Consider the following 11,197-nt stretch of genomic DNA (forward strand, 5'->3'; position numbering starts at 1 on the left):
ATATCGTTATATATAACACTAAAATTTATAATATATATTTAATACACATATAAGTTTACATACTAAATTTTGTAACAATTAATTTTGATTTAATAATATATTTTTTTACATATATAAATTGCAAATAAAAATAATAGGTTTAATAAAAATTTATATATGTAAAAAATACATTATTAAAACTATGATTTTTATTTAAAATTTATATATGTAAAAAAGTACATTATTATATTAAAATTAATTGTTACAAAATTTATTATGTAAACTTATATGAGTATTCAATATACATTAGAAATTTTAATGTTATATATAACGACATTAATTATTTTATAATAGAATTGGCCTATTAAATCACTTGGTTAAAGTGTCGTACTAATTATTTTATAATATAGTATGGATTCGTACGGATTTGCACAAATTCGTAAATCGTATGAGCTTTACGGAAAAAAAATGTTGAAATTGTCCAAAATCTACGAGAAAAAGACCGGGTGCACGAAGAAAAACCCATGTTATTTTTATAATTAGTTAAAAACAATTATCTCAATCATTTCAAATTACTTCTTTTTTATCTATCTATATTTTTAATAAAAAAATTTCATATCATGATTTAAATTATTTACTATACATTCAAAATATAATTACTTATTATATATTTTTAATTATAATATAACTTATATATAAATAATTATTTATTATTTATAAATAAATATTTATCTTTTACAATGCCAATAGTAGTTTTATCAAATAACTTTTTCTTTTCTTAGAAGAGCTTCTTCTAGAGAAGTCAAAAGCAGTTGGTCTTCTAGTGAAGCTACAGTTTTCAGTTTCTCCAATTCTGAAGGGGGCATGTGAAATATTTTTAGATGGACAATAATACCCTTATGAAAATTTGAAAATGACAGTCATGTCCTACACTCTTGACTGCACGAAACCCTGTTCTCTGACTTTTCTCTCTCGTAACACAAGAACATATCGCTCCCCTTCGTTCTGCTCTCTATTGGGCTGGATTTTACCGATCAATCTCTCTGTTCTTCGGTTGCAATCTCGTTCTCTCTTTTGGAATCGTTTCCTCTCCATTTAATCTCTCTGGTCTTCGGTTTCAATCACTGCTGTTTAGGTATTCTACATTTCAATCTCATTCTCTAATTTCAATATTCTGTGAATTGAATCTTCTCTATTGTTGTTGATTTGGATGCTGTTTAAATGATTGGTGTGTGTTGAATGATTTGGGTTCTTAGCTTGATTTTTTGGGTTCTGTTTTCTGGTGCTACTGTGCTAGTTTTGGTTTTCAGTCTTGGTTGTTGATGGGTTTTCATGGTGAAAGAAAGGAGAGAGGTTGGGAGTGTAGTGTTTGTGTGGGTTTCTGGAATTGTGAAAATCCTTCTTACTGGATATGCAGGATACCTAATACTAGGTCAATGTGAAGGTTTGTGATACCAAACTAGATTTATATATAAAAATTCTTACAGGTCTGAATTATCCTACATTCCTACTTCATAGCACATTGTGGTTTGACAAAAAAATTGTTCTGCCCACCCACTAAGATGTTGATTTGCTTTAAGTAACTGCATTTAGATTATATTTTGAAATTCACTTTGCCTAAAGTTATTATATCTTGCCTCACAATCCTTGTGTTCACTATTTTGGTGCTGCACACCTTGGTCAAATTAGGAAAAATATGACCTTGGTATGTCATATTTACTCTTGCTGCTTCAATTGTCTTGCACTGCTCAGAAGGATTGTTACTTTCTTTGATGATGTTATGTTAGGGACCAAGGGTATTAAAGTTATGTACCAAAAGGGAACAGTGAAGTGGGTAAGATAATTAGAAAGGCATACTAATGCACATGCTAGTTAGGCAATATCTAATAAGAAGGATGCCCCATTTTGGTTTACATATTTGTTTTACATATTTTATCCCTTTAACTACTATAGATATAACTGTATGTGCCTTTTCACTACTGTAAATAAGGGGTTGAGGAATTGGGAGGGCAGTGAGATTGACATGTTACTAACTGATTATTCAGTTGCAGAAGTAAGTTGTTTGATCTGCCCGGAGATATCCATAAAAAAACGAGAGATAGTAGAGGAGTTATACAAGAAGTAGGTGAAGTAGCTCTCGTTCTCATTGGACTGAAAGGTGAAGTAGCTTTCGTTCTCATTGGACTAAAATGTGTCCATTCCAAGCACCACTTGCCCAATACTGTTCAGATTTGTTCCAAAGAATCAAATATGCAGTGCGTCCTGCATCAATGGAGTATATGGAACCATAGAAACAGAATCGTATTTTCAAACAATAGCCCCAAAACTAGTAAGATACTGGATGATGCCATTTTCTTTTGCTGGAGCTGGTTAAGGAACCAAGAAAAAGGATTCGACTATCCTTTCCATCAATGGTCAAGTCATATCAGAGAAGGGTTTTGTAATTAGTGGAAAATAGCTCCACAGATAGGGATCATCAATATATACTTAGAGTTTTGGTTCTTTAATCCATCATGATTAGTTTTGTATTAGGGAACCAAACCTCCACATGGGAGACTTCATTGGTGATTGTAAAAATCACAGTATGACTTGTACTGAAACTTATCTAATATATAATATTATTTTTGCGGATCAAAAAAAAAAATGCAGTGCGTCCTGCAGGGTCTAGTTCAGGAGAGAACAAATCCGGTGCAGGATCTTCCCTATTCTGCCATGAAGTTAAATATTGTGTCTTCTTTGTTTTGTTATCCAATTTTATCTTACCACCAGGAAGCCATGTATCTGTGGGGTGATCAAAACTCTGCCAAATAGCATCAGATTCTGATGCATTAGGCCTATTGCTTAATATAAGATTCCCAGTATCTAGAAGCAAAGCTACAACAGAACTTGAGCTAGGAGAACTCAAATTGGTTGACCAAACTAGATTTTTTGACTGCTCTAAAGCACTAAATCACCATCCAATATTGTTAACTTGGCAGAATTCTTATCAGAAACTGGTTGGTCTCTATTTGCTACCCAAACATAGGTTCTCTGAGATATCTTTTTGTACCACATGCCTATGTAGAATTTGTTAGAGTTGTTACCTGGGGTGAAGAAACCCTATTTGAAGTGGTCACCTTGGGAGACAAGAGTTTCATCCCTAGAGAGAGATTGGTTTCCTGAGATGGTGCTCAAAGCAGCAAGGGAAGTGTGGAAAGAGAAGCATGTGATGATGAGAGAAAGAGAAAGACATAACTGTGGCTTCTTGTTCTTCATGTTGAGTGAATGGTTTGGTTGGTTTGGTTCCACAGTGCAAATTGCAGAGAAGCTAATTAAGGTGGATATTACTATTATGTGCTTGGTGTTGGTGGGGTAGGGTGTGAAGGGAAGGAATGAGATGAGGAACAGGTCCAAGCAATGACCTGGTCCTGGTCATGTCTAAACTGAGAAGTTAATAGCTTCTGTTTTGTTTTTTTTTTTAAGAGTGTTTATATGTTTTGAAATTGAAAACTGAAGGTGTATAAAGTTTTTCAGAAATTGGTTGGTTGAACTATGAGTTTAGGAGTTTTGGTGGTGTGATGGGGGCTATCTTGAGAAATTGGAATAGAACTTATTGCTTGACTGTGCAATGATTTTTGAAGCTTTGTTTGTTTCAATCCTGAAGGACTAGCAATTTTTTGGTTTTTGGGCATTTTCTCTGCATTTCTTTAGTATTCATCAACTGACTACAACTCTATTTTTTGTTTACTTTGTATTGTTTTATTTGCTATGTTTTTATGAAATAAACTGAATTAAAAATAGTCCTTAGGTTGTGTCTACATATTGACCTTCCTTGATCCGCATATCTATGAATTGTTTGGTTTTGTATAAAGAAGAGAAGAGAGGTTGGGGTTGGGGGCAATAGCAATAGAGCAATGGAGGGCGAGGGAGGAGGAGAGGGGTTGAACCAGGCAGTGCAGCAGCAACTGAATCTGAAGCAAGTGAAGACCCGTGCTATCAGCCTCTTCAAAGCCATCTCCCGTATTTTGGAAGATTTCGAGGCCTACGGTCGCACCAACTCCACGCCCAAATGGCAAGACATTCTGGGTCAATATTCGATGGTCAACCTTGAGCTTTTCAACATTGTCGATGACATTAAGAAGGTGTCCAAGGCCTTTGTGGTCCATCCCAAGAATGTTAATGCTGAGAATGCTACCATACTGCCTGTCATGCTTTCCTCCAAACTACTCCCTGAAATGGAGACTGACGACACTGCTAAGAGGGATCAATTGCTTCTGGGGATGCAAAACCTCCCAATTGGAATGCAAATGGAAAAGTTGAAGGTAATTTTAAATTCAAATTGCTTCATCCATGACCTAATAACCTAATATGACTCCATGATCTATCCAGGCCCGTCTTGATCTGATTTCTGCAGCCTGTGAAGGTGCTGAAAAAGTGTTGGCTGACACTCGCAAAGCCTATTGCTTCGGAACTCGTCAAGGCCCAGCCATTGCCCCCACTTTGGACAAGGGTCAGGCTGCCAAAATTCAAGAACAAGAGAATCTACTCCGTTCTGCTGTCAATGCAGGTGATGGATTACGGATACCAGGAGACCAGAGGCACATCACTCCTGCACAACCTCCATTGCATTTGGCAGATGCACTTCCTGTCATTGTCAATGACCCTACTGCACAACCACAACTCTCATCAAACACCATGCCTGCCCAGAATTCCTTGTTACAGACCTCCTCCGCATCACAACTTTTGGGAAGATCGGCAGCATCTCCTTCTGGTGCAACCAGCACCACTTCTTTTGACAATACAACAGCTTCACCAATCCCATATGCCAATTCACCTAGGTCTTCTACAAACATGATGAATACTCCATCCCCTCAGCCACAAACAACCCAACAACAGCCACAAGTGCAGCAGCAGCAACGGCAGAAACTCATGCAGTTACCTAAACAACAGCAGCAGCACCACCAAATTCTTGCTCAGCAGCAACAGTTCAGGCAGTCTGCAATGCAAGGACTGGGACAGGTAATATTTTCAAGTTATGTATTTTGCATTCATTTAATCTTAAAGTCTAGTTAGAATATATTATACATATGGTTCTTGACTTTATTAAGTCTCATAATCATTTTGTGCACTAGCTTCTCTCTTTGGCACGAGTTAAGGCTGTTTTTCATATCAAATTTTGTCCTTTTCATAGAGAAATCATAGTTTTAAAACCTAGACCTGTTCAGACCAGTTTGATCATGAAGCAGTCCTTTGGCTAGTAAATTTTTTCCTCTTTTCTATCTCTCTCTGCACTTGTTTGCTTCAGGACACTAGTAAATTTTGAGTGATCAATAAATAAATAAATAAAAAGAGAAAAACTTGAATATGCACTGTTTGGGAAGTTTAACCACCATGATTACATGCATGGACACATTAATTGCCAAGTAGAAATTAAATTAGTGCTATTTGTTGTATCTTTCAATTCTCTTTTTTGGTGGTAACAAGCTTGCTTGCTTTCATCATCAGTTGCATGGACAACATCAGATGCAATTTTCTCAACCACTTGGGCATCAGCAATTTCAGGGTAGGCAGTTGCCTTCAGGACATGTTCAGCATGGCATTGGTCAAAGCCAACTCAATCAAGGAAATCAAATGACTCGATTAAGCCAGTTTTCTGGTCCTGCTAACAGTGCACTATTCAGTGCTGCTCAAACAACACCTAATACTCAAATGGTATGATATTCATGTAATATAATTTATTCAAACAGCAGGCTTTTTTACTGATTATATATATTCATGGACAGCTAACTGCAGAAGGAAGTAATAGCTAATTTGTTGAATTACTTTGACTATCTTGGTGCTGTGTTGCTTTCCTCTTATCCTCCTCAGTTCTTGGTACTTCTATTTGAAATGTTTGAGTATGAAAACATGCACACAAAAGGATCCTCAGCCTTAGTTTGCTGAGAGATGTGTGTGTGTATATATATATATATATATATATATATATATATATATATATATATATATATATATATATATATATGTATGTATGTATGCATGTATATGAGAATTAACAGATAGTACAAAAAAAATAGTTCATGATGAAGGCTACAGCCTAGCCTATGGTGACAGATTACAGGACAGCTTCTAAGAGCTTCTACAACAAGCTAGAAATATAAAACATTATCAAACAACAACTTTAACACTCCCCCTCAAGCTGGAGCATATAAATTGTGTGCTCCTAGCTTGGAACATATAAAGTGAAAGTGGATCTAAGGACCTCTCAAGGACTTGGATAGGATGTCTGCAAGCTGGTTGTTGGAGTTAATAAATTCAGTACTGATTTCTTTGGACTGTAGCTTTTCCTGAACAAAATGACAATCAATCTCTATATGTTTAGTTCTCTCATGAAATACAGGATTAAAAGCGATGTGCAGAGCTGCTTGATTATCACAATACAACTTCATCTATTGAACATCACAATTTTAATTCTTGAAGAAGTTGTTTAATCCACACCAATTCACAGGTAACAAGAGCCATAGCTCTATATTCTACTTCTGTTGATCGGGCAACAATACTCTGTTTCTTGCTTTTCCAAGAGACAATATTTCCTCCAAAGGATACACAGTATCCAGTGGTGGATCGCCTGTCTATGGGACAACCTACCCAATTGGCATCACAGTACCTACAAATTTGGGTATTTCCATTATCCTTATACAATAATCCCTATCCTGGAGTCTTTTTGATGTATCTAAGAATGCGAATCACAACATTCTAGTGGTCAATGTGAGGATCCTGCGTAAATTGACTGACAACTCCAACTACAAATGATAGATCAGGCCTTGTAATTTTGGGATAAATGAGTTTCCCAACCAGCCTTCTATACCTCTCTGGATCTGGAAAAGGTTCACCTTGATCTGACATTAACTTCTGATTTGGATCCATAGGACTATCAATAGGCCTACAATTAGTCATACCCGTCTCTTCCAAAATGTCCAGAACATATTTTCTCTGTGAAATGACAACACCTTCCTTTGATTGAGCCACTTCAATACCAAGGAAGTACTTTAGGCAGCCAAGGTCTTTGGTTTGAAAATGACTGAATAAGTGCTGCTTTAGTTGGGAAATTTTGGTAGCATCATTCCTTGTGATAACAATGTAATCAACATAGACAATTAGGTAAATACACTTCCCGGGAGAAATATGACAATAAAAAACATAGTGATCTGCTTCACTTCGCTTCATTCCAAAGTTCTGAACTATATGGCTAAATTTCTCAACACATCATGTATGGAAGTATTTGAGTATTTCCAACACATCATGTTCTACTGATTGCCATAAAACAGCACACAGTTGGAAGACAAGTGTCTTCCACTGATTACTTCTCTTTGCTGGAATTTCACTAGCTTCTTTCTCCAAATGATCATAGTGTCCTTGACCAAAGGAACCATAACACAACCGAGGCAGACCAAGATAGATAATTTTTCCAGTTGAGTTTCTGAGTAGTATTAGTGGGAGTTCTAGAAAGAGGACTAGAAGTGAGAGTGGAATTCGTAGATGTCATTTTGAGAAATCAAGGGCAAGTATCCAGTAATAGACGCATAGCACAAAACCTAAGGAGACAAATATAGGCCAAGGGATGGAGGTGTACAGACCCACTGTCCAAATAGCACCAATACGACGATCCGAGGACTGAAACAGAGTGGGGAGAGGCCAGCGACCAAAACCCAGGTGTCGTGTCGTAGTTCTGGCGACCGAAGGCAGGTATGTGGGACACACGCACTTGAGAATGACGCGTGGAGAAATGGTGCATGGGAGCATGTGTTGAGGTTTCTGACTTTGAAACCTCTGGGGTTGAGACGCGCTGAAAGAGATGACCTAGATTTGGGTATCGTCGGAGATAGCTCCAGCGGCATTAGTGCTGGCGCCGGTGTCTGGCAATAGACAGACACAAGTGCAGAGCGGGATTGTCCCGCTCTGGTACCAACTTGAAATGTTTGAGTATGAAAATATGCACACAAAAAGGATCCTCAGCCTTAGTTTGCTGAGAGATGTATATATATATATATATATATATATATGAGAATTAACAGATAGTACAAAAAAAAAAGTTCATGATGAAGGCTACAGCCCTATGGTGACAGATTACAGGATAGCTTCTACAACAAGCTAGAAATATAAAACATTATCAAACAACAACTTTAACACTTCTTTGAAGGGAAAGCCATCCTCATAAGTAATTAAATAAACTAAAAGGAAGAAAGAAGCTTCTTTGAAGGAGGACAATATTTTGGAGTCTATTTTTTTGTCCTGTGTTTGTGTGTTAATTTTGTTTTTTTTTTTTCTTGCAGACCTCTTTTTTTTGTATCTCCTTTTATGTGGGGCGGAGTTAGGGGGGTTGAGTTCATCTTATTTATGTTTTAGTCCTGTGGAGGGCTACCAACTATTTGAACTCTGTATTGCTGCCAGTATATAGAGTAGGTATGGCTTTTCAAATGCTTTAACACTCAAGAATTATTTTGCCTTGCAAAAAGGAAAAATCTTTTCAGTTATTTCATGACAATAAGTCTTCTATGTTTTTGGTGTGACCAATATATGGTGCTATTATTGGACAGATGGAAACCTTATTGGATTTCCCTATTACAATATGTTATGGGGAGTTTGTGATCTTTCCTGCAGAGCTGGATCATCCCTCTGGCAGGGGGATTTTTATTGGCTTCTTGGGTGAGGAAATGAGCCGTGACCAAGAAGTTTTGTTGAAAATTGAATTACATTTGATGGTGCAGATTCTTTGGCCTTAGCCATAAAAATTAACATTTATATTCAGCTAGAACATTAGCTTGAGAGTCTGATCGGGTGAAAACCATTCTTTATTTTAATTGAAATGGAGCTTTCTGAACATAGTATAGTTCTTTTGAGATCAATTATAACAATATATTCCTGGATGTGATTTATGTAATTTGGGATGTGATTTCTTGTCTTTCTATTTGAAAAGATTGTTTTTCTGGATCTTTGATGATGTGCTGTTGCTGTGTTTCTTTGTGCTCCCCTTACTGTTATTGTGCTTTGCTTCAACAATTACTTCTATAATGATTTTTGCTTCTTAACCTCAGATTCCAAACATTTCTGGCACATTACCTTCGCAGTCTCTTCTCCAACGGACACAGGTTTGTCTCATTGGTTTTATTGAGGTATAAATTGTCAGATTTGAATGAAACAAGGAGTCAAAGGAATTTGTGGTGACTGGATCTATCTATATGGTGTTCTGGACATGTTTTTGAACTCCACTTTTTAGTCCCAGTAAAGTTTAGTCACTTTTCTGTTTGACTCACTCCATTGACGTTATACTTCCAGATGATTCAAGTGCAAAATTAAGAAATTGATATTTTAATTTTGGCCACTTTTATTGTCTTATTTTTTTGAAATTTTATGGCATAATTTTCATTATAACATCTTTCTTGACCGGCTGGTCTACCCTGTGACTCACTTTAAGTTGGCCATTTACTTGAACAAAATAATTTCTATCATGAATTTGGTTCATCATCTGTATAGACTGAATAGTTGTCTCTGCTTGCTTTTGGTTTACCTCAAATCATGAGGATAACATATTCAAACTTACTATACATGTATTATTTCCTCAGTTCGGATTATCTGGAAACAACCCTCAGCGAAGTCATCCTTCCCAAATGTTGAGTGATCAGAGTATGAACTTTATCCTGAATATCTTTATCTTATCATTTGTTGTCTGTTTAGTCTGTCCTCCTTGAAAGGGTTGTATTGCAGCCTGGTGTGTCATTTATTCCATCTTCTATATGTGTGTGACTTATTACTGAATCATCACTGTGGGGTTTACCTTGCAGTGTTTAACATGGGAGGTGGCAATCCTGGTGGTATGATGCCCATACAGCAGCAGCAACAACATGGTTCACAAGCATTTGGTAGCATGGCATCAAATGCTCAGAATCTACAATCTGGGTTGGTGACACTTCAAAACACACAACAGAATCACCCCAATTTCTCTCAGCAGAGACAGCAAAATCTACAGTGATTAGGACTCGGCATCGATGGGTTTGGTCGAACCATGTTGATGTAGAAACATGGTTCACAAAAACTGAACCAAACTTCTAGTTTAATTATTTTTTGGGTTACCATTTTTTTTTTAAATTTTGTAAAAAAAACTGAACTGAAAAAAAAAAACTGGTTAGTCCAGTTCGGTTAGTGGATTCATTGGATTTATACGGCAGGCTTGTATAAATGCATTACAATATTGCACACGTATGTTAGAATTTAGAAAATAGTTTCTGTGAAGAGCATAAAATGGCCGGTTGATTCAGAACTATTTGAAGGGGCGATAATCGAAAATCACCTCTAAATTGAGATGAAAGTAGTGAGAACGATACATTTTTCAAAAGCTTTTTGCTTGTTGAAGAAGGGAACGGTGTTTGAGGAAAAGTCAAACAGTATCGATTATGGTTCCATATGTATAATATCAATTTTTTTTCTTTTTTTTTTTAACTATCAAATTACTTTTTAAATATTTCTCCTCTTTTTATCTCTAACTAACAAACACCCTTACTTTTCATTTCCTTTCATCTCTTTCATTCTTTTTCTTTCCTTATATTTTCATTTATTTTTTTCCCTACCAACCGAACACTACCCGAGTCTGAGGGATGATATAACTAACTAGTTGAGCAGAATCATCATCAAAACATCCTGCAGATCATACTAGATATTTTGGTTGATGGGCAAGACATCAATGATCAATCATTAAATTACAAGTTTACAACAGTTACCAAGAGTAAACAAAATTACTACGGTACTACCTCATCATATCGATCAAGGTTGCCACGTTCCTGCAACCAAGACAATCAAAACATTAGTCCAGCATGCAATTAAGTTGCAGTGCCCGACCCAAAAAAAAATAAAAATAAGGGAGACATATAATTGAGGGGAAAGGGACTCAAAAATACACAAGCAGACATGAGCAAGCATGCCAACAACTACAAAACTCCTCGTTAGACATTCTCATTCCCATAATTTTTTTTTATCTAAAAGCCTGGCTCAAATAATTTGCTAGAGCTGCAACATCATAGTCCCTGTCATGTAACATCTTGTAAAGCAGTCGGACGTCTGTACACAAGTAAAGGAAAAATAAACAGATAAATCAAAATTGGATGTAATTGTAGTGTTATGATTATTGAAGAGAAGCCATTTAGGTATACTAATTAGTGAGTATGATCCAAGCCCTTATTAATCGAGA

At 36.3% G+C, this 11,197-nt stretch overlaps 1 protein-coding gene across 4 annotated transcripts; it reads left to right on the forward strand.

Annotated features, from left to right (window-relative positions):
- The first annotated feature begins 906 nt into the window (after nucleotides 1-906).
- LOC114380006 (mediator of RNA polymerase II transcription subunit 8-like) lies at nucleotides 907-10,270 on the forward strand. Of its 4 annotated transcripts, none has more exons than XM_028338880.1 (7): nucleotides 907-1,114; nucleotides 3,760-4,280; nucleotides 4,348-4,977; nucleotides 5,464-5,670; nucleotides 9,051-9,104; nucleotides 9,579-9,639; nucleotides 9,798-10,270. In XM_028338880.1, the coding sequence occupies exons 2-7, from the start codon at nucleotides 3,873-3,875 to the stop codon at nucleotides 9,983-9,985; spliced, it is 1,548 nt and encodes a 515-aa protein (XP_028194681.1). In that variant the 5' UTR covers nucleotides 907-1,114; nucleotides 3,760-3,872; the 3' UTR covers nucleotides 9,986-10,270. The 4 variants fall into 4 exon arrangements, with proteins under 4 accessions (XP_028194681.1, XP_028194683.1, XP_028194682.1 ...); XM_028338882.1 differs by having other exon boundaries at nucleotides 3,767-4,280; XM_028338881.1 differs by having other exon boundaries at nucleotides 3,831-4,280.
- Nucleotides 10,271-11,197: the final 927 nt, after the last annotated feature.

This window comes from Glycine soja, chromosome 12 (genome assembly GCF_004193775.1).
Source record: "Glycine soja cultivar W05 chromosome 12, ASM419377v2, whole genome shotgun sequence".
Classification (NCBI taxonomy): Eukaryota; Viridiplantae; Streptophyta; class Magnoliopsida; order Fabales; family Fabaceae; genus Glycine; species Glycine soja.